Genomic DNA, 25,236 nt, shown 5'->3' with positions numbered 1-25,236 from the left:
AGCCCACGCCTTTCGGGCAATAACCTGCATAAGGGGGTCGAAGGCGGAGACACCCAGGAGGTGGAGGGCTGAGATCCAAACGCCTCCAGGTATACTGACTCATCCTCAGAGGGATTATTGGTGGGCCAGTTTCCCCTCTGTCTAAGGAGTTCTAGGATGTCTGAGAAGGAGACACCCTCAGAGGGGGATCTTGGGGATCCCTCTGACTCATCTAAGTCAGGATCTGAAGTGATAGACTCGGGGAGTCTACATGTTTCCTCTTACAGGTCCTCTTCCTAGGAGGATCACCCGAAACATCAGGAGAATCCTCGGAAGAGGGGGATATTCCCAATGGGGAAACCTGAGGCGGAGGATCTCTGGGTCCTGTAGCAAGAGAAGTGGCAGAGATGTCAACAGGCACTATAGAGGGAGGAGCTAAGGGAACAGACTGCTGGCTGATACCCGTGGCCAGCACACTCTTCATCACCTCGAATGCTCCCCTCCCAGGAAGGTCCGAGAGAACCCGTTCCGAACAGCTAGGAACTCCAGGGACCACCGAAAGGGAAGCCTCCGAGGCAGATGTCGGAGCAGAGCTCACCAAGGCTCCAAGGGGAAGAGCGGGTTCGGACAAGGGTCCGATGCCACTCACCCCCTCGGAGGAGACCATGGAAGCCCGGCCACCGAATCCCTCTAAGGAAGGTCTTGAAGAGGAGATAAGAGTAGAGGCTGAAGGAACAGAAGGGGGTATCTGTCCCTCAGCCGTAGCAGTGACCATTCCCGAAGACTCCAACTCCAAGCTCTGGGGTAGAGTTGAAGGAGGAACTGCAATGGGGTGTGGACCAATAGCCGTCTGTTGAGACGGACTATGTAACATTTGGGCCAGTGCCTGTGACTTAAGTAATCTACTGACCAATCTCTCTAAATCATGGTCAGAAAGCCTGGATGACCTTGAAGATAGGCTCCGATGGCTCCGTTCCGAGAGGAGAGGTGAAGCCGGAGCCGAAAGTATCGGCTCCAAGGAAGGAGACCTAGACCTCTTCCTCGAAGGAGCCATCGGAACCGATGAAACTATTGAACCTGTCGGAGCCGACAACTTATCGGAGCTGACAGGTAGCTTCGATGCATCGGCTCCAGCCGGAGCCGATACAGCCACAAAAGTAACGGTGTCGGAGCCGATTGGAGCCGACACCGATGCCTGAGCCACATGGTGGTCGGAACCGATTGGAGCCGACACCGAAGTGGTCGAACCACAATCGGCACCGATAGCCATCGGTGCCGAAGGTTTAGTTAACCCAGAATCGGCTCCAGCCGGAGCCGATCTCGACTCTGAATGAGTCGGAGCCGAGGCCACAGGCTTGGACACAGAAGCCTGGGCCTTGGAAGACTTAGAAGTCTTGGATGGAGCCGACTTAGCCGGAGAGCCCTCCGGCTTAAGAAGGCCCCTCAAAATCAGCTTATTTCTTCTTTCCTGCAGGACTCTCTGGCTGAAAGAATGACATATAGCACAGGAGTCCTGCAGGTGAAGAGGCCCCAGACAGTACAGGCAAGAAGTGTGACCGTCTGTCAGAGACATTTTCTGACAGCACGAGTCACACTTCTTAAAGCCTGAGACCCTTTCTTTAGACATGGTGTAACAACACACAGACACACACACCAGTCAAAGAAATTAAATTAAATATACCAAAAGGTATAACTAGTAAACACACACACACACCCTAACAGGGGGGGGGGATGGGATGGGTGAAAGTCTGACTAAAAAAAATAAGAAGAGACAGAGAAATTCTGTCAGAAAAGGTTTAAAACTGATATAAAACTAACAATTAAGGGTTTTTTTGTTAAAAGGGGCTAAAATAGCAAAGTAGCAAATCACTTACCAGGAGCTGGTAAAAGGAGGACCTCATCAGCGAAGCGGCAAACGAGATCTGGGTACTTACCGCCTTGCATCATGGGATATGGGGCTGCCTCGAGCTGGTAAAAGTGACTCTCGAGCTTAGCAAGTGCCGAGGATCGGCTCCGAACCCATCAAGCAAGAATGAAGGCGAGATTGACAACTTAACATCCTTACTTCTCAAAAAGGTCTCTACACTCTGTGGGTAAATCCTGACCATTACCACAATCTCTTTACTCAAACTACATGGCTAAAATCTGGGACTTTATTTCTAATAGCATTAGACAAGAAAATCACCCAAATAGATTCAAGACCCTAGTAAAACAGCACTTTAACAACTCATAGCTATGCTCCTGTACTTCCCCTGCATAGAAGCAGCATTATACCTTTTGCATTACTTCATACTTTAACCCATTCTTGCTATCAACAATCTGCAATGCCACTTTCTGCTAATGCTGAAAACTATTTCTCTTATTCAAACAACTGCATAATGCAATCATTTCTATATTTGTATATATATATATATATATATATATATATATATATATATATATATATATAAATGTTGATATAACTTTAAGCATTTCTTATCTATGATTGTACAATGTATGCACATTCTGTTCTATTCCAGTACTACTGCTACCAAAAAACTATCAATGTTATTTCAAAGTACTGTATAACATAATTTTTCTCATAAAGGTATATGAATTATTAGTAATCATTTAAAACTCTAGTTCTTTAATCTGTCATAATTACCTTCAAGCATATAAAGGTGGTACATACTTTCCATTTCAAACTATTTTTACTGCAAAACTGTACAAATGTAACTGTCAACTTCTGTCAATGATCATCTACTGTAATTTATTACTGTGTGTATGACAAACAATGTTAGTGTACTTCGGAGCTTTTCTCCACAGGCCTCCACTGAAGACAGACTAATTCCTATCCCAGCTGCATCTCCCCAGTTAACTAAATAAATAAATACACATCAGAAAGAAAGCATGCAACACATAGAAACATGCAATGTAAAAAAAGTAACATCAACCAAGAAGTAAGCCAAAACAAAAACTAAAACCATTGCATTATACTGACATAAAAACTGATCGCCTCTAAGTGATATCCAAAATAGTACCCAACTTAGAAACTTTTGCTTAAATAGGATCTCAACTATCCCACTGGTTTAACTGAAGTGAGAAAATAAAATGGTTTTCAGACCTTTTTAAGCCATAACCGACGTCACAAAGGAAATTGTATGGACAGCTTAACATACTGAATCAACAAGTATATTTTGGGGAGGTGACAGGAAACTACAGTTACCAGACAGAGTTCATGTAGACAGATGGATAACTTGCTAAGTGCACAAACAGTGAATAGAAGTTCAGAAATTAATGTCAGATCTAGGAGTTGTGAATCAGAGATCTTAATCACTGAGTCAGCATGCTGCCTAAACGATACAGTTAAATTGTACCCTCCCAGTACTATATTATCCTAAGGAATATTATCACCGAAGACTATGGTCTGTTAAGACTGAAATTATCAAGGGGCATGCAGGAATACAGTCAACTGAAAAGTAAACTAATTGGCAACAGCAGCTGAGTGCAGACCACAAAATGGACTTGTGGAATATACACCTGTCAGATCACGGCACAATTATTCTGTCCTTTTACTACATTTATATGCTTACATAAATCACACTGGTGAATAGCCAGTGAAAAATGAAGGGGCAAGGCAATAATATTTATGAAACAGTGTGTGTTATATTTCCTCAGTACTTACTGTTTCCTTAGTTGTCTTATTTCTGTCTCACTACGGGGAATATCATTCTCGTCCATCTGTAGGTACTCTGCAGAATGACTTGGATCCATAATGGCAGTTCTTGCATTTGGCCACAAGAAAAGAAAGCTGGGACTGAATGATCTTCCGCACTACAAAAAAATGCAGACAGTCAAATGGAAGAGGAAAAAAGCAAAACTGTATGCTATTATTAGCTAAAGTCGAGCAACATTTTTCAGAATTCAGCCTTTCACATTCACTTGTGATGCTTCTCTTATATGACTGTAATAGTCATTGCCAAGCAGACCTTTAAATAATCTAAAGTAATATTCACTTAGTTCTTAAAACTGAAAAGTCTGTTCTCAATTGGTCCCTATATAGTTTTAACTGACAATGTTCAAATGTTTTATTAAAAAAGTACAACAAAATGTGAAATATTTTTGACAAAAGTTGTGTAAAATGAAAGGTATTTCTGGGTGAGGAATGTGATACATAAAAACAAACAATTACTCTCTAACCTAAAGCTAAAGACATTGACATCAAGATATCCAATTACACGCTTAAGGCAACATTTCAATTTGTGTACTATACATGTAGAAATTTTAACCAAGACCAAGTCTATCATTCTTCACTGCAATTGTAATTTGTTCTACAGTTAACTCCAGGCATCTTTCTCCTTAAACTATTCTCATATGACAGACTGAATGCCCTCTTCCCAAAACTCATCCTTAACACCTTCAGGGTCATAAACAGCCTAACACTAATCTAAATCACAGGAGAAGCTCTTTACAGGACATGTCCCTGAAAAAATAAACCGATCTAAACAAAACATTTACTGCAATTGCTTCTTATTTGGCATGCGTAACTAAATAAAACATTATAGCTTCCTTGGAAATTTGTAACTAGGGGTGTGAAATGTGTACCAGAGAATTAACAAAACAGGACAGCACAACTACCTAACAAAAGTTTGGACAAAAACTAGAGTCTTGTTGTTATTCCTTAACTGTTGTCTTCCTTTTTTCTGCATGACAGAGACATATAGACTCTTGGTTGCTACCTGACAAGTCCAAAAGGGGTACAGAGTGCTTTGGTCTTTTTCTTGAATGTAGAGTACTGAGACATGCTGCTGTAGACTTTGACAGCTGATCAGATCAAGGTGTGACATCTCTATGCTGGGCCAGTAATCAAGGAGCCTGAATCCCCACCACTGACACTGGAAAGGATTCATAGGTGTGTACTAGGCTAATAGCCCTGGGGCCTTTACAAGCCTAGCCCATAGAAGTGCCCTGGCATTGTGCTGCCTGTCATTAATTCTCAGTGCCTCTATCAAGTAGAGCCAATGGAGTGGTCCTGGGGAGAAAATTTTGTTTCCCATCCATTCATCAAGATTTCGCTTGAAGAGGACTTGGAATACAAATAGATACACTCAGTATTTCTAGATGCATACCTCTCTGCATCAAGCACAATTTCCCTTATGAGCACACAGGGAACACACTCAGTCTGGGACCTGGATCTCTCTGCCTGTCTCCCTCCAGGTCCTCAATAAGACTCCCCACTGGTACAGCTGTATGGTTAGGTCCTCAGCTGAGTGTCCAAGCCAAGTCCTCCAGCACCCTCTCTGTGAAACCAGAGCTATGTGTCCCTGTCCCAAGTAGCTGATACACACACACACACACACACACACACACACACACACACACACACACACACACACACACACACACACACACACACACACACACACACACCAGGGAAAGGCTGGCATAGATTGCCTGCTCTATCAACTTTGTCTAGGCTATAAGGTAGTTTCACTGGCACCAGTCAGTTACTATAAGGCTCTTAAAAGGGTACCCAATTATACTGAATAAAGTTAATATTAATACAAATGGTAATGCTGACCAAACAGCAAAGCTTTCAGGAGTGGCCAGAGTTAACACCAAACAAATATGTGCAAATACTCTCAAAATTTAAATATGTTTCTAAAAGGACCAGCCACAATGAGTAGTTTAAATATATTTAACAATAAATAATAAAAGAACATGAAAATACTAAATATCTATTTACAGTAAACACCAGAGTTCCAGTCACATGAATACTGAAAATAACACAGCTGGAAAGAGTCACACAGTTAGACAGCACTTCTAATCTCACTATATTTTCCTGACTAATCTAAAGAGAATTACTTTCCCTAGTTAAGTTACTTACTACCGCAAGGCAAGATGTTGTGGGTGAGTGGTCCATGTTGTCAGATCCAAGACAGAATACAGAATGCTGAGAGAAAACTCCTACTAATATCTAAACATTATTTTGGGCTTACAGACTGACATCACACACATCTGATCATCTGACTGTTTCCCATGAAATCACCAACATTAGAAGCTTAAAAAGGATTTTAGCATCTATGTGTTACCATGGGTCTACTTCATTTGCCCGAACTTCCAATTGCCCGACCCCATTTGACCGACAAGTATTATTGGCATGAAAATGGGATATGCCTCCTTCCCCACTGTAGTGCGACCCTGGAGTTAGAATATATAGTTAGGGGGGGTGTGGGGGGCGAAGCCCCCAACTTACTTCTGTTGTACTAAGCAATATTCAAGCAAAACTAAACAATATACCACCCCTAACTATATATTCTAACTCCAGGGTCGCACTACAGTGGGGAAGGGGGCATATCCCATTTTCTTGCCAATAATACTTGTCGGTCAAATGAAATTTCGATCATTTGGTCTCGGGCAAATTGAAGTTCGGGCAAATAAAGTAGACCCATTACCATACACAGATAGAGCTTTGCTCAGATCTCCAGGAAGTCATAAAACACTTCTACTCTTCCTACAGGAGTTACAACCTATTTTCTAGCATATACATTGAGTCTCTGGCTCATTCAAAACTGTCGGATAACATCTTTATGGCTTAACCGATAAAGTAATTTAACTTCAAGAATATTTTTCAAAGTCAGGTGGATTAAGATCAAACCTCTTCACTTCCAGTATATGCTGTTACAATGTATACACTTAAACAGTTACAATAATGCATATACATTCATTTTCCTTTTAGTAGGGCACACTGTTGATACATTTTCACACAAACTTCTTCTTCTTTCGGCTTTTCCCGGTTAGGGGTCGCCACAGCGGATCACCTGTCCGCTCATGATTGGCAGTGGAGTTTTACAGTGTCGAGTTGCCAGCCCGGCGCCGAAACTTCCACAGAAGGCACACACATGCACACACTCACACCTAGGGCCAATTTAGAGTATCCAATCCACCTACAGCTTATCTTTGGGATGTGGGAGGAAACCGGAGGAAACCCACGCAACCACAGGGAGGACATGCAGACTCCGCACAGAAGGAACCCCAGCCGAGGATCGAACCAGAGAACCTCTTGCTGTGAGGCAGCAACGCTAACCGCTGCACCACCGTGGCTGCCCGATACATTTTCACACAAACAAACCTCACAAATACATTTTCAACACAAGCATCTGTACAAATCAGTCTGATATACAAATGACATATAATTATTTACAAAATTCCACCAAGCTGGGCTGGCATAGGTTACAAATCCACTGCCGTATTTCTCCTGGCATGGCTGACAGTACATCCAATCATCACACATGGCATCATATATAGGCACATTTGCTGCCCCTAATTACCCATAGCCCATGGGATTACAACTGGAAGCTGTGCAAATCATGACATAATATAGTTTTAGTCTATAGTCTTAAGATTCAGTGGTCAAATACACTGACTGAATATTACACATACTGCGAATGCAAACCTTTACTGACCCTGCTATAAATGAAAGCAGAAAGTACTTTAGCTGTTATGGTATCTGTGAATTAGTTATAATTGGCTGTAGAAATATTGCTGTATTTCCAAATTAAAAAAAAAATAAAATAAAAAAACCAAAAAACACTTGATTGTAAATAATTGTTTAAACAATACAAATAACATAAGCTGCATTATACTTGCCTTTTCAGTAAAATATATATGAAATAAAATGTATAAAATCCCACTGTGAAAATGTACTGGAGGTTAAAAGTGAAACTAAGCCTTGATTCATTAATGTGCAAATGAATGTACTGTTTCAAACTCTTAATGCTGCTTGGAGATTTGTTGGATCAAAGGTAATTACTTTATAGGGACTCTGACCTGCTGAATCTTGCCCTTCCTCCTTAAACATATGACTGTGAAAACAAGAAAACATCTTTTAAAAATTGAAAAGAAACATGCACATGAAATCCTTCTTGGGATATACATATATACATATATATATATATATATATATATATATATATATATATATATATATATGGGTTTTCTTGGACCCATCGAAATTACACTTTAGTGAAACTTAGTTTTGCGTGTCCAGTTTCGCAAAAGTGCATTGATCCGAAAATGCACTTTCCTGAAACTACACTACACCGAAGAATAAAAAAAACAAACTAAACTCACTAATGCAAGGGGGGGCAGTGCCCCCCACACCCCCATTACTAATACATACTAACTCCGTGATCGCTCTACAGTGAGGAAAAGGGAACATTCCCTTATCCTCACTGTACAGAGATCTAGATCAACAACCTCCCCTCCCATACCACTAAAAACACTGCCCCTGCACCACTGCACCAGGAATTCTATTTGGTGTAGTGTAGTTTACCCAGGGGATTTTATGATCTAAGAGTCAGTATATATAATCAGCAGGAAGGCCCCTATCACTCAAGCCACTAAGAAATTAAGGGACTGCCTGAATCCCAGACACTTCAATATAAATCAGAACAGGGCAAGATAAACACTGCGCAAAATATAAGAGCTCAGACTACATGTGAATCTAGCACCTTTAAATTGAAAAAAAAAATACTTAATGTTGGCATATACTCACTAATGCTGACTTTTTATAGGGAAATTCTCTCTAAACCTATTGTTATTTTTTTTTTTTATGGAAAGGGAAAGTCACTGGAACAACATCTATCTGGTTTCAAAATGTACAAATTCATACCTACTCAGTCTAGCCTTACTGCCAAGGCTCCTGTGTGAAGCTTTCTTTGTGTATATTGTGTACATTGTCAATTTTTTAGTTTGGTCAATACTTCAAAAATCTGTAAAATTTGTTCTCTGAGCTATCTTTCAAACAACATGGGTTGGTGATATTCCCAATGCAGAGCATTTTATGTGGGCTAAATGTCAAACTGATTTAAACATGTATATCTTTACACAATTGTGACATAAACAAAAAAACAGAAAGAAATGCCATACGTAGATATAAGGTTGAATATACTAATGCCATTTTTACTTTTATAGGTGCTGACGCTTTGAAGGGGTGGAATTAACAGAGTCAAGGAAACATCTCGTTTTGGATAAAAAAGAAAAAAATATAGATTCTAAATCTGAAGACAATTTATTCACTTGGACTCCTGGTCTAAATGACCATATTTAATTAGCTTATATGGTGTGTGTGTGTGTGTGTGTTTATATATCTAATATATATATATATATATATATATATATATATCACACCCACATACCCACTCTTTGTATTTAAAAAAATATTTGATGCTACAATAATAAATACTGAGAAGAGATATATTTGTATTTACTCCACTGAGTACAAGTGTTGATTTTTCCTTCTAAATAATACTTTTTCTTTCCCCTTCCCAAGTACCTCCACCTCCTGTTTTTGCTTAATTCATTCTCAGTGTTATTACATTTTACGCACTAGATGTCAGCAACATCTCATTACTTGATCAGTATTTTAACTTCAAGTTGATGGTTTCAATTCATCCATCCACATCTCCTTTTTCCCCATTTTCCACATGGGGTCGGGGTTCACTTCAGTGATGACATCTAGAATCAACCAGATGGATAGTCCTGCCACAATTCTTGTTCCATACTAATTAAACACATGCACATTAAACACCTTGCATCACTGTACCTCCCAGTCATTAACAAGCCATTTTTTGATTATTATTTTCAAAAAGGTCATTGGAATATGTCTGTTTTATAATGTTTAGAACACTGTAAGGAGACATTTAATCAATTTATGTAAGATTTACGTGAATTTCATACAGATCCCTTAAATATATGTTCACATGGGTCACATGACATTTCTATGCTTTTTCATTTGGTGAATCCTTTTGGTGAAGGCATTTAAACACTTCTCAGTTTGATATAACCTTTGATATTACTTCTCCGAGTAAGGAGAAGGTCACAGTAAGCTGCCTGTCGGGCGCTAGAATCCGCCACATAACGCAAGCACTCAGGTCTCTCAACAGCAGGTACAAATACGACTCAGTCATTGTCCACGCTGGTGTAAATGACCTGAGACGTACCTCCTTGGACTACATGAAAAGAGACATTGAGGAGCTCTCTGATTATGTAGCCCAGGCAGGTATGACCCTGACCTTGAGCAGTATCCTACCTTCACCAAGAATGATGCCACAATACAGAGATAAGATGATCAGCTTTAACAATTGGCTTAAACTCTGGTGTCATTCAAAGGGGATCCAATGTCTGTCTGCCTGGGATGACATGCTGGACAAGCCACGCTGCGCAAGGGACGGCTTGCACCTGTCACCCTGGGATTCGGATATTGGCAAAGGCTCTTGCCACCCCATAGTGCCTTTTAGGCAAGGCTCAAATTCTAAACCTACCACCCTAGAACACAAAAAGGAAAAAAAACTAAGGGTAATGCTGCTCAATGCCAGAAGTCTAAATCTCAAAATGCACGCACTTTCGAGGCCCTTCTCAGTATGGAGAACATCGATGTCTGTGCAGTGACAGAAACCTGGTTCAAGGCTCCTGAGAGCGCCCCAGCACTATCAGGTTTTACCTCTTATCATGCGTTCCGGCCCCAAAATCCGGACAATACCAAGAAAGGAGGGGGGGGTATCCATATTCATCAAGGACACCCACACCTCAAGACTGGTGGCAATGCACGATGCATCGGAGACCATCCAGGTGCAATTAACCATAGGCAAGACTGCTCTGCAAATTGTAGCATGTTACAGGCCACCCTCACAAACTCAGGAACCTCACATGGCCTTCCTGAAAACACTAGAGGGGATAAATATATCACCAAACACCATCATACTAGGTGACTTCAATTACCCTAATATAGACTGGGAACACTACTCAAGCCCAAACACCCTAGCCCAAAAGTTCCTGGAATTCATAAACTCAAATGCCATGGAACAACTAGTCACCATCCCCACAAGAGGAGAAAACATACTTGATCTCATCATCACGAACATGGGAGCACAATGTTCAACACCGGAAGTATACCCCTCACTGGTGAGATCAGATCACAAACTAATCTCGCTGGAGGTCCTCATCCCACCCCCACCTGAAATAAAAAAGACCACAGTAAAGAAATTCTCGAAAGCCGACTTCACACTTCTAAAGACTAGTGTGGTCTCCTTTAAGGCCCCCGAGCCCCGGTGGAAAACAGTACTCAAGCCGCTGAATCACTTACAAATGCCTTCTACCAGAACCTGCAGGACTGCATGGATAAGGCAATCCCAAGCAAAACAAAGACTCTTTGTACCAAAGGCAAGTGTCCAGTCTGGTGGACCCCAGCCATAAACAAACTCTACAACAAAAGGAGGAAGCTACTACAAGATAGAGCAAAATCCTTAAAAGGTAAGACACCCTTGATCACTATAAGTAAAAAACTAAGAGCTCTCATAAAATCATCCAAAGCAAATTTTGAGAGAAAAATAGCTAAAGACTCAAAAGACAATCATAAGGCCTTCTTTAGCTATGTTAGAAACCTGGGAGGAAACCAGATATGCTCAGAACTAGTTCAAAATGATGTGAAGATTACTGATCCTACAGACATTGCCAACATACTGGCTGACAGGTTCAGTGCAAACTTCTCCCCCCCCCAAAAGGAGAGATATCTATACCAAGCGATTGCAGCCCCCCCAAACATCTCCAACGCCCAAGTGAGAACTGCTCTCTCCAAAGCAAAAAACACAGCATCCATGGGACCTGATGGTGTCCCCGGCTGTGTGCTCCACGAACTCAACGAGGAATTAAACCCACAGCTAGGACAGCTGTTTAATCATAGTCTTACCTCTGGATACGCACTCCAGGAGTGGCGCACTGCAACTGTGGTCCCACTTCACAAAGGCGGTGCCTCCACCGACCATGGAAATTACCGCCCATTAGCTTGACAAGCCTTATCTGCAAAGCCATGGAGAGGATCATAATGGACCTCATAAATAAAGACATAGGGAATTTGCAGACTTTGGATCCATCCCAGTTTGGCTTTGTCAAAGGCAGATCATGCCTTCTAAACTTGGTTGACTTTTTCAAACAGTCACCAAAGCCATTGATGAGGGAAAGGCAGTCCATACAGCCTACCTCGATCTGGCGAAGGCCTTCGATACAATACCCCACTCGGGTATCATTGAAAAACTCATCAGCTTAAATGTTAACCCATACATCACAAGATGGGTTGCAAACTGGCTGAGTGACAGAACCCACAGGGTCAGAGTTGCTGGCGCCATGTCAGACTCAAAGCCTGTCACAAGTGGTGTACCACAGGGCTCAGTCCTGGGCCCACTCTTGTTTGGCATCTACTTTTCCAAGTACAAGCAAACACAGGAGGGTTATGGCTGACAAAGTTTGCAGATGACTGCAAACTGGGCGCCATAGTAGAAAACACATCTGACACAGATATCCTTCAGAAGGGTCTCACAGAAACGGATAACTGGTGCCAGAGCCATGGCCTAAAGTTAAATGCCAAAAAATGCATAGTCATACCCTTCGGGAAAAACAAGGTTACCCCTAGCTACCAAATAGGTGGCAATCCACTGAGCACAGAAGAAGTTATCAGGGACCTGGGGTTGATAGTAGTCTGTCATTCGACACCCATGTAGCTAAAGTAGTTAGGAAGACCTTCTACATTGCCCACCTTATCATGAAGGGATTCTCATCTAGATCAAGGGAGGTCATAGTCTCCCTATACTCATCACTCATCAGACCAATGATTGAGTACAATGCCCCATTCGGAATGTATCTGACCCGACACTTGCAGCAGCTGGAGAGGCCACAAAAGTTCCTCACCAAAAGGATAAAGGGTCTCAAACATCTGTCCTATGCTGCCCGACTGAAAGAACTCCAGCTCTATTCAGTCGCCACCGCTTGCTCAGAGGTGACCTTTGCCTAACATACAAGGCCATGTCAAACCCAGATTTGATGAATATGCTTCACCTCAAAAAATCTAGATCCGTCAGAGCCACAAGGGCGGGAGACTTAAACCTCGACACGGCTATTAATAGGACGTGCTGGAGGGATAGATTCATCACCCAAAGACTCCCTATGCTGTGGAATAAAATCCCGGTATATGTGAGGCAGAGCACCTCGCTGGCCTTGTTCAAGAGAAATCTTGACCAATGGATGGGAGATCGCAGATATACCCCAGGGATTACCTCAGTGTCACTGCTCGACAGAGGCACAGCAAAATAATGGGTATAGTTCCCCATACTAAAGGGGTGGCATAAGCCACAAAACTATGGGCTAGGCTCGGGCAGATAGCCTAGTATGAACCTATGAACCTATAAGATCAGATGATGCACTGAAAAAGCTTATTTGAGTGAAACCATGGTCTGCAGATCTTAATGGATTTCAAATAAAGGTGAATATAACTGGAATAGTGCTGACATGTTTTTAGGTGGTTTATTTTATACATGCAATATTATATATATATATATATATATATATATATATATATATATATATATATATATATATATATATATATACATATGAGTATATATATATACTTATATATATATATACTCATATGTATATATATATATGGCCTATATATATATTTATACATGCAATATTATATATATATATATATATATATATATATATATATATATACACATATGAGTATAATACACACACGTATATATATGGGTTCACTACATATGACCGAAAGTTCATATGACCGAAGCCCATTTGACTGAGACCAAATGACCGAAAGTTCATTTGACCAAAAACCCATATGACCGAAAACTCATTTGACCGAAAAACAGCACTGGCAGATATATGCCCTGTTCCCCACTGTAGTACGACCCTGCAGTTAGAATATATTGTTAGGGGGGGCTGTGGGGGGCACAGCCCCCCACATTGGGGGTGTGTGGGGGCCATAGCCCCCCACATAATTGCAGTTTATGCACTATTATATACATGTGTATCCATTAAAAATGCATTAAAACATACAACATCAGTAACAACTGGTTGCAAAATGTGGCGGGCTACGCCCCCCACACCCCCTTAACTTTATATTCTCACTCCAGGGTTGCACTACAGTAGGGAACAGGGCATATACCTGCCAGTGCTGTTTTTCGGTCAAATGAGTTTTCGGTCATATGGTTTTTCGGTCAAATGAACCTTCGGTCATTTGGTCTCAGTCAAATGGGCTTCGGTCATATGAACTTTCGGTCATATGTAGTGAACCCATATATATATATATATATATATATATATATATATATATATATATATATATATACACACACACACACACACACACACACACACACACACACATTTGTATATACACACATTTGTGTGTTTGTGGGATCACCACTGCTGCTGGAGATCTTATTTTTGTCAGGACACACACAGAATGCAGAGGATATAATAAAATGGTGCGTGTGCTTTATCAGAAACCATACAATAAAGGCCTGTCAGTGCTTAATATTATAGCACAGCTGATGTCCATTTCCTTAAGGAAATGTACCCAAATGACAAGTTTATACCATTAAAAACAGGTACTCATTCTGATGTGGTCAGTAAGAAAGAACAAACCCAGTTTATAACAGTTCGGCTTGGTTAAACACAAGAGAAAAATAAATTCAGAATGGTTACTTCAGCCTGTTCATAAAAACACTGTTTCCTGCTGCAGTGTCACACACAAAAACAGGCACTCCTCAACCCGATTACAATTTATGAGGGTTTCTTAGTCCACAAGTTAATCCCACAAAATTCTCCTGATTACTTTCAATAGCATGAAATGGTTAATGCTACGCCTGGACTCAGTAATAAAGCAGTTCCTTTCAGTACTTGGCAAGCAGAATAAGCTCAAACAAACCTCCAGAGTTTCCTGACCATTTGCAGATTAAGTACTTTCTTTCCTCTTCTGAGAAGAAACAGGTTTCCTTTGTAGGTCTTGTATTCAGCAAGTCAGGAAAGGCCTCTTTTAGTTTAGCAAAATCTTAGGTTTTTGGTACAGGAGAAAGACACACACCAGGACATTTGCTCTCTGATCAGGCTCTCTATTACTAAACGTATTCACCACATCCCATTTTAAAGGATTTGCTTGATCTCCATGCATTCTAAATGAAGAAACCACCTTTCATGTTAACCTTTTAAAGAATAAAAACAATTTGGTAACCCTGGTCATATAGATTTTAAAACACAGGGCCACAAAAGCTACTGGACCATTACATGGCCATCTCATTCTAAGCTCTGTGAAAAAAGACTGTAGCGGTCAAGAAATGTTCCCTAGAAAGGCCATCAGCACTTCTTTGCAGAGGTCCTTTCTGATGGCACACAGTCAAATGGAAAGGTTAAGGAAAAAGGCTAACCAGTTAGGTTGTCATTTTGTCTTTATGCTGGTAAAACCACATCAGTGGATGTATGGTTGGTCACCAAAAGGAATGATCTGTATAACAAATAAGAGCTTAAGGCATGAACATTGATGATCCAGAGGGAGGCAGAGAAAGCATTTGACAGAGTAAGTTGGGACTTTATGAGCAAGACAAAGGAAGCATTTGCATTTCCTGATAAAATTATAAGGTTGAGTAGGAGGATATATGAGGGATTGGAGGTGAAAATTAAAGTGGGTAGGTTCTTCTCTAATAATTTCTACTTGAGCAGAGGAATCAGACATGGGTGTCTTCTTTCCCCTTTGTTATTTGCATTATATTTAGAACCATTTGCAAAGAAAAGAAGGTTCTCAGAATTTCAAGGATATAATTGTTATGGTAGTCAAGAGAAGCTGGCTCTATTTGCACATGATGATATTTTATACTTGATAAAACCAGAAAAGGACACAGTATTGTGGAACATTTTGAGACAGTTTTAAATCTTTTTGGGATACAAAATTAATGACGGTAAAACAAAGGTAATAGCTGTAAATTATGTACTCACACACCAATTGGTCCAGCAATACCCATATTTATAAGGACATTATAAAATGAAGCACTTTGAAGTATTGTTTAAAATGATTCCGGTGTGGCAGCTAAGGATATGTGGAAAAAGACTAAACAAAAGATAATACAAAAACTGAGAAAGTGGAAGCTCTGTTGTTTGGATATGGATAGTAAGATACAAGCAGTTAAAATGTTTTTAATCCCTTTAGTCTTATACACAGGTCACGCATACTTTTATCAACCCGTGGAGAAGTTGTGGATAGCAATTAATAAAGAGCTGAAGGATTTTATCTGGGAGGGGAAGATGGCAAGAGTCAAGTGGGATAAACTGATTCTTCCAATAGAACAAGGCAGATTGGGATTAACTGATATGAAGGGGTATTTCAGAACTACACATTTAAGGACCTCGTCAAGGCCTTCGACACCATCCCCCACTCTGGAATCATAGACAAACTTACCAAGCTGGGCATTAATCCCTACGTCACTCGATGGGTTGCCAACCAGTTTACTGATAGAACTCACACTGTAAAACTAGCCGACTCAAAATCCAGCTCCAGACAAGTGACAAGTGGAGTACCTCAGGGTTCAGTCCTGGGACCGCTCTTGTTTGGCATCTACTTCTCTGAAGTACAGGCCAGCACTAAGGGACTCTAGCTAACAAAGTTCGCAGATGATTGCAAACTGGGAGCCATTATTGCATCCCCTAATGATGTGGATATTCTACAAAAGGGCCTTACAGAAACAGATGCTTGGTGCCAGAGCCATGGGCTCAAGCTCAATGCCAAGAAATGTATAGGTATCCCCTTTGGGAAAAAAACATGTACCCATGAATTACCACATAATTGGCAGCACACTAAACACCGAAAGTGTGATAAGGGACTTAGGGACACAGGTGGACAGTGGTCTCACCTTCAATAACCACATCGCCACAACAGTCAGGAAATCCTTCTATGTGGCACACCTCATCACTAAGGGCTTTTCATCCAGGAAAAAAAGGAGGTCATTGCCCCACTGTACTCATCCCTCATTAGACCCATTATAGAGTACAACCCCCCATTTAGTATGTACCTTACAAGACATCTGCAACAACTGGAAAGGCCACAAAAATACCTCCATAAAAGAATCACAAGCCTAAAGCAGATGTCCTATGCTGACCGTCTAAAAAAACTCCAACTATACTCTGTCGCATATCGCGTACTCAGAGGCGATCTCTGCTTAACATACAAGGCCATGTCAAACCCAGAGCTGTTGGACATGCTGCACAAAGAAATACCAATCCCTCAGTGCCACAGGCTCCAGGGATCTAAACCTGGTCATCCCAATGAACAAAAAGTACAGTTGTGTACACTTACCATAAATGTAGATGTTCAAGTGTTTTCACTGTTGCAGTCATTACATTTGGGTAATCTGCTGGCAGGTTGCCTTCAGTTGGCCTGAATAACAAAGTCTTGGGTCCTGCGTCGGTTGCTGTCTCCTCTTCCATGACATCAGGTCATCAGGGGTATAAAACATGCAGCCGACGCCATGTTATTCAGTTTTTCTTGCCCCAGATGTCAGATGCCCCCCAAATGGGGAGCAAAAATATATATAAATATACAAATAAACAGAAATATATGTAAATGCACTTTTAGCAACATAAACTTTACCTTCATCTAAAAGCAAATACACCACAAAGGCTTTAGAATATAGTGAAGGAAAGAGAAGTTATAGAAAAGGGGGATGGCGGGTGGGTAACCCGGACTGCAACAGTGAATACACTCGAACATCTACATTTATGGTATGTGTACACAACTGTACTATGTTCTTCGTGTTTCACTGTTGCAGTCATTACAATTGGGTTGAATCCCAAAGCTATGGTAAGGAGGCTGGTGCTAAATAGGATTAGGAGAGGCTAAAAGGCCCTGCAGAACTGCAGTGGCAAGGCCTGCCCTGGATTTAGAATAGAGAGGTAAGTGATAGTGCTTTGTAAAAGTATGCACTGAACTCCAAGTTGCAGCCTCTAAGATGTCTTTGGTTGGTACTCCTCTGAGGAAGGCTGCTTAAGTGGCTGCTGTTCTGGTGGAATGTGGCCTAATGCCCTTAGGCACTGATTTGCCATGCTGTGAATAGCAGAAACGAATGCAGTGGCCTATCCACTTTGAAATAGTCTGCTTTGAGACAGGCTTTCCTTGTGATTCTGCAGCATAAGCTACTAGAAGTTGTTCAGTCTTTCTGAAAGCTTTGGTTCTGTCCAAGTAGAAGCGTAGCTGTCTGTGAATGTCCAAAGAATGCAGAAGTCTCTCACCTTTATTCTGTGGGTTTGGGTAAAAAGTTGGCAAGTGAATTGTTTGGTTAAGGGCCACACTGGTCACTACCTTAGGCATAAATGTAGGGTTTGTCCTCAGAGAAACCCTGTCAGGATGGAAAATGATAAAAGGCTCCACAGCCATGAGTGCCTGTAACTCTGAGACTCGTCTAGCGGAGGTTATTGCTAGGAGCAGAGCTGTTTTCCAGGATAAGAATTTTATATCAGCTGCAGAGGCTGGCTTAAAGGAAGGCAGTGTAAGTTTTTCCAAGACATCGTTGAGGTCCCATGTAGGTATTGGTGCTCTCCTTGGGGATCTTATGTTTTTGGCCCCTCTGGGGTACTGCCTTAGTAATGGATAGGAAAAAATAGGTGGTTCTGTATTGTAATGAGTTGAAATGGCAGAGGCATGAATTTTAATGGATGAGAAGGAAAGGCCTTTATCCAGCATCTCAGTTAAGTATTGCAAACTCTGCGGAATATTTGGAACAATCGTGTCAATACCTTGTGCCTGGTTCCAAGCACAGAATCTCTTCCATTTTTCTGCATAAGATTTTTCTGGTGCTAGGCCTCCTGGCCTCCAAAATAACATCCATAACTGCTTTAGAAAGAGGTGTGTCTTGAATGGCTACATTATCCGCCATGCTGCCAGGTTTAGGGTCCTGAGTTGGCTGTGCAGTATCTGACTGTCTTGTTGAGTCAATAAGTGAGGAATTTGATGTAGCGTCCAAGCTGGGCATTGGGACAAGCTCTTTAGGATTGGGTACCAGTGCTGGCGGGGCCAGTCTGGGGCAATCAGAATCATGTTTGGCTTCTCTTGTCTGACCTTGAGGAGTACCTTGGGGAGGAGAGGCAGAGGAGGAAAGGCATATACTGTTAGGTTTTTCCAGCTGAAGGATAGAGCATCCACTTTCCATTCTTGCTTGTGATAAGTCCTTGTGCAGAATCTTTGTAGTTGGCAATTGTGAGGAGAGGCAAATAGGTCTATGTCCGGGCATCCCCAGTTCTTTGTTATCATGCTGAAGACTTGTGGATCCAATTTCCACTCGTGGGGATCCATTAGGTTTCTGCTTAATTCGTCTGCCAGAGTATTTATCTTTCCTGGCAGGAATTGTGCTTGCAGATGTACTTGGTAAGTCAATGCTGTGTCCCACAAGTTCATGGCTAGTCTGCAGAGGGGGTAGGAATGTGTGCCCCCCTGCTTGTTTATGTACCACATGACTGTGGTATTGTCTGTCTTTATTAGTAACTGTCCTGGATGAATTAGATCCCTGAAGGCTGTCAGGGCATTTTGAACTGCTAGCATCTCTTTTTGATTTATATGTAGATGCATATGATTTGCGGACCGTGCGCCCTGAATACATCTTCCTGCCATATGTGCCCCCCAGGCATAATCTGATGCATCTGTTGTCAATGTCTGCCTGGCTGTGGGTAAGGTGAATGGCTGCCTCGTGTTGTGGTGACAGGCTTTTGCCCACCATTGAAACTCCTGTTGCAGGCAGGGAATGAGAGTAATTATTGTTTCCAGGCTGTGGCAATGTTGAGTCCAAACACTTTTTAGATACCACTGAAGTTTCCTCATATGCAGTCTTGCATAAGGAATTAGCAGAATGCAGGATGCCATGAAGCCCAAAGCCTGCAGAATTTTTCTTGCAGATAACTGGGTTTTTGTTGCCAACATTTTGAAATAAGTAGTCAGTTGTCTGTGTTTGTCTGGCGTGAGATAAGCCACCTGGGCAGTTGTATTTAAGCTTGCACCCAGGAATATTATCTCTTGAGAGGGTACGAGTTTTGATTTCTTTTCATTTACTGTGTACCCTAGGCCTGCTAGTAATGTTTTTACAAATGCCAGATGCTGTAGTAGAGTGTCCTTGTTCTCTGCTTGAATAAGGTAGTCGTCCAAATAAGGATATATTTGAATTCCTTTTTGTCTGCAATAAGCAATTACTGGTGCCAGGCACTTTGTGAAGACCTTGGGCACAGTAGATAAGCCAAAGGTCAGTGCAGAGAAATGGTAATGCATTGAGCCAGCTATAAATCTGCGTTATCTTCTGCATGATTGTCTGATTGGGACATGCAGGTATGCCTCTTTTAGGTCTAAAGTCACAAGCCAAGCCTTCTTGCCCAGCATGGGCAGGAGTTGCTGCAGAGTTAACATTTTGAATTTTGGAATGTCCAGGAATGTGTTCAGGATGGAAAGGTCCAATATTGGTCTCCAGGTTTTGTCCTTTCTGGGCACCAAGAATAGCCTTGAGTAAAATCCTTGTCCCTGCTCTTGCTGTGGTACTTGCTGAATGGCCCTCATGTCCATGAGGGATGAAACTTGTTTTTGTGCCTCTGCCCATTGATTGCGTGGCAGGTCTGACATATTGTTTGGCCTTGGCAGGGTGTGAAAATGGAACCTGTAGCCCTGGGATACGATATTTAAGACCCATTTGTCCTGGGTGATCATATGCCAATTTTGAGCAAAAAGTGCTAGTCCCCCCCCCCCCCCCCCCCAAAAGGTGCTGCCAGAAGATAAGTGCTTGGTGCTGGCAGGGGGAAGTCATTGAGACTGTTTCCTGTATAGCTGTGATTTTTCTTCTCTGCTTTTGGAGGTGGAAGCACCCCATTGTTTAGGCCTGTATGAGTCTTGGGGCTGTGACCTGCCTCTGGGGCACCTGTATCTACCTCTTTGTGGCCTGTCTGACACTGGAAAGGACCAATTATTTGCAGGCCAGTTCCTGCTAAATCTGAGAGGCTGTACCTGTAAGAAATCCTTGACTGTTTGCATAGATTTAGCTTTGTCCTCCATTTTCTTCAAAACCTCTTCTGCTTTAACACCAAACAAGGTATCATGTTGTAATGGAGCATCTAATAATTTTGCTTTAACATGATCTGGCAGATTCTGTTCTTTTAACCAGGCATGTCTCCTAATGACAGAACCTGTAACAGCGGCCCTGCAAGAGGCCTCTAGAGAATCAAAACCACATTGCAAAGTATGCTTTCCTACTTGTTCTGCTGCATGCAATAATTCCTGCATTTCTTTGTTTTCTGCACATTCTGAATTTGTCAACATTTTATGTTTAAGCAGTGACAATAGACATTGCTGATATTTAAGCATATGAAATTGACAATTTAAAGCTCTTACAGCCAAGGTAGCAGAAGTATAAATCTTTTCCCCCCATCTGTCCAGGGCTCTTGAATCCCTATCAGAGGGTATAGGGTTTTTTGCAGTGGACGCCTTGACCCCTTTAGGACCCTGAGAGATTGTTTCTGGGTCTGCAGCAGGGTTTTTATAAAGAAATTTATGTGAATCAGGAACCCTGTAGTATCTGTCTGGCTTAACAGGAGCTGGTGGCAAAGATTCAGGAGACAGTCCAGACTCTGAAAATACATCATCTACAATGTCTAAAACAGGAGGAATAGCAAGGGGCCTGTGCTGAGGTAATAAAAGGAAGTGTCTGAGCCTTTTCTTGGATTCTGAGTAATCTTGGCTCTCCCAGTGGAAATGCTCCCTCATAGTATGCAGGGTTTCCCCAAAAGAGTAATCCTCAGGAGGAGAGGCTGAAGGAATAGATTCTTCAGCATCAGAATCCTCATAGGGAGGAAGAGAATATTCCTGGTCAGAAGAGGAATCAGAGGAAATGGAAACCTGATCTGAAGATGCATATTCTATCTCTTGCCTAGGCCTCTTATCAGGAGGGGGATGTGAACCCCTGATCAAAGTAATTAGGTCTTCGGCCATTTTAAGCATCTGTTTTTTAGGCAGGGAGGCCTGTCCAGGAGAATGCTGTACTTGTTTCTTTGTCTTTAGAGCTGCTTTAGACTTTGCCTTTGAAGCTGAAGTTGATTTTACATATAACTGTGTAGGCCTGAAAACACCCTAAGAAGCCAATGCCTGCTCAGCGGCTCCGGACCCATGTGAGGGAATAGTTTCCGATTGTCCAACACCTTGAGCTTCCAGCGGCCTGGTCAGCTCCACGTGGGAGTCAGAAGCGGCCTGTGGCTCTGAGGTAGCGGGCATCAGGGGCTGCGAAAGCGCCTCACTGAGAACTGGCGAACCAGCGACAGGCCTAGCGGAAGCCTCGTCGTTGGTTTTGGACCTCGGGTGCCTGTCCTTTTCTTTGCGCTTTTTATAAATTCCAGTAGTCGGTTGCTCTGACGGCATTATATAGTTAAATCTTCAGCCAAAATAATGAAATGCAAAATCGTACCGATGCTTAATAGTGCGTTGGTTAAATCTAGCACAAAACCGACAACTAGCAATGTCGTGGTCAGGGCCTAGGCAAGGAATACAGTAAGAATGAAAATCCTGTTGAGGTATTTGCTTCCCACAAGAAATACAATTATTAACTTTTTCTGACATCGGTCTGGAGCAAGAAAAAACTTTCCCCAATGGGGTACTTAGCTTTAATGAAGACTTCGGATCTGAAATTCGAATTTGAAAATCTCAGGAGTCGGCCGACCGGCACTTGCAAACTGCTTTTGCTTCAGGCACTGCGCAGCAATAAAGACTGAAGAAAATGGCGTCGGCTGCATCTTTTATACCCCTGGCGCACTGACATCAGGGAGGAGGCGACAGCAACCGAAGCCGAACCTAGACTTTGGAACTCAGGCCGACTGCGGGTAGCCTGCCAGCAGGTTAACCCAATTGTAATGACTGCGACAGTGAAACACGATGAACATCAATACATACAGGAGAAGAATTGGGTGGGGTTTAAAAGAAGGCAGGATTTAACTGACTGACAATGACTGGGTAGATTATAAGTGATGTATAATGTTTGCAACTAAAATCATGTCAATATGGTTTGTGATGTATAATGCTTGCAACTAAGATTATGTTAATATGGTTTGTTTTCATTTATATAAATGTATGATTGCCTATGTCATAAGTGATAACTTAATAAAGGTGTTTATTATTAAAAAAAAGATATTAACATTCCATTTAACATCTACAGCATTGTCACCTCACAGTAAGACGCTGTCCGGTTCGATTCTCAGCTACAGCGTCTTCTGCGTGGAGACATGCGTGAATGGGCGTACCTTCGTTGAAGGTTGTGCATCAGGGCTGGTAACTCGGCACGTAAAAATCAACTACCAATCATTAGCGGACCGGAGTTCCACTGTGGCGACCCCTAACCGGGAAAAGCCGAAAGACACAACAACAACAACAACATTCCTTTTCAATTGTGGCATATTTACATCATTGAGAGAAATAGCTTTCCATCACAGAAAGAAACTGAAAGCTTCTTCCTAAACTTGAACTTGTGAAAGAACAGCCCTAAGGACTCCCTCATAGGTATCAGTTTGAACTATAAATTGTATGGAGAAAGCTGGGGCAAACGAAATGACATGACAAGCACAATACAGCTTTTAAGACTAGAAATTATTTTTCTGTCTCATGCAGTTAACACATACATCTGCCTTTGCTTGTATGATAATTATCAGGGTACATGTCAGTTCTTTGAAATTTGGAATACATTTAATACAGTATCCCATAAGCCCCAGAAAGCCTTGACCAGATGTTTAGTGACTACATAAGACCAGCTTCAGACATTTACTACTTTTTATTTTGGTGTTTTGCTACCTCTCACCTAATGACATACCCAAAGTACTTTGCTCTTGCTATACCCAATTTACATTAAGCAGTACTTGCAGTGAGCACAACTGATCTCTCACAATCTAAAGAACTTGGACTTTGGGTAAAAGACTCTTCCAGTCCTAATCAAATATGACTATGTCATTTGCATAAAATGTGATCCATTAGGTACGGAAAGGTTACAGGAAACTGCAACCCAAAGAGAAGTACATTCTACTCAATATGCCATCTAGCATTCAGAAGAAAGTACAATTTTGTAAAGCCTTACCATAACGGTAGATGTCCTTGCCTTCACTGCTGCAGTATTCAAAACATATGGGATTCCCTGCCATTGAAGTCCGATGTCCGGTCAGTCTATCAAAGACTACTGTTGATTTAAAGATATGCCAATCGTCACCCAAACACTCCCCTGAGTAGTGTAGGGCATAATTCAGGCATACCTTAGTCAGAAATGATTGCCCCAGTAGGAACACCAGTCCAATGAACGCAAGAGGCAATCTGTACATCTAGGAAGGCAAAGTACTAGGGGGAGGGAAGGAGGGAGTGGACACTGCATTAGTGAAGGCAAGGGCATCTACAATTATGGTAAGATTTTACACAACTGTACTATGTCCTTATGCTCACTGTTGAAGTACTCAACATATGGCAGAGTACCAAAGCTCAAAAGGAAACTAGGAAGAGGAAGGAGCACTGCAGTCCCCTAAAAAGCCATGAAGAATGGCACTAGAAAAGCTAGGCCTAGCTCTAAAGATACCATCCAACTTGTAGGGCCTGGTAAAGGTATGCAAAGAAGTCCAGGTGGCTGCTTTAAGAACAGAATTAGCATTTAAGCCCTTGAAAAAAGCACCAGAAGAAGCCACAGTTGTATTAGAATGAGCCTTGACTGAAGAGGGAAGACTCTTGCCATGAAATGTGTAACAAAACAAAATAGCCTTAGAAATCCAAGAAGAAATAGCTTGCTTGGACACAGCAAGTGCCAAAGATCTAGCATGAAAAGAAACAAATAACTGATCAGATTTTCTAATAGCCTTAGTCTTATCCAAATAAACCTTGCATTGCCTGTACATGTCCAAAGTATGCAGCACCCTCTCACTCTCAGTTTGCAGAGAGGGAAAAAAGTAGGCAGACTAACAGAGTGATTAAGTGATAGTTCATTAACCATTTTAGGCATTAAGTAAGTGTTAGCGAGCAAGGAGACACTGTCCTCGTGAAAGATCAAAAAAAGGAGGACAAGCCATAAGGGCCTGTAACTCAAGACAACCATCTGGCAGAAGTAAGAGGCAACAAAAGAACAGTCTTCCAGAAGCAATGTTGGAAGGAAGTTGAAGCAGTAGGCTCAAAAGGAGCCTGAGTCAACTTCTCCAAAACAAAATTAAGATCCCAGGGAGGAGGAAAGTACAGCTGTGTACACTTACCATAAATGTAGATGTTCGAGTGTATTCACTGTTGCAATCATTACACTTGGGTAATCTGCTGGCAGGTTGCCCTCAGTCGGCCTGATTAACAAAGTCTTGGGTCTTGCGTCGGTTGCTGTCCCTTCTTCCATGACGTCAGGTCATCAGGGG

The 25,236-nt window shown here is 41.8% G+C and overlaps 1 protein-coding gene across 2 annotated transcripts in view; it reads right to left on the bottom strand.

Annotated features, from left to right (window-relative positions):
* The window catches only part of LOC122813340 (biotin-dependent 3-methylcrotonyl-coenzyme A carboxylase beta1 subunit-like), a 936,618-nt gene that overhangs the window by 74,215 nt on the left and 837,167 nt on the right, over positions 1-25,236 (bottom strand). For both annotated transcript variants that reach the window (XM_044085603.1, XM_044085602.1), the window contains exon 11: positions 3,644-3,792. In XM_044085603.1, the coding sequence (XP_043941538.1) occupies positions 3,644-3,792 (149 nt within the window). The remainder of the gene's footprint in view (positions 1-3,643; positions 3,793-25,236) is intronic.

The sequence above is a fragment of the Protopterus annectens genome, chromosome 10.part0 (genome assembly GCF_019279795.1).
Source record: "Protopterus annectens isolate FY-2018-M chromosome 10.part0, PAN1.0, whole genome shotgun sequence".
NCBI classification, from domain to species: Eukaryota; Metazoa; Chordata; order Ceratodontiformes; family Protopteridae; genus Protopterus; species Protopterus annectens.
The sequence above is the reverse complement of the archived record's forward strand: the minus strand, read 5'-3'. Positions and strand labels throughout refer to the sequence as shown.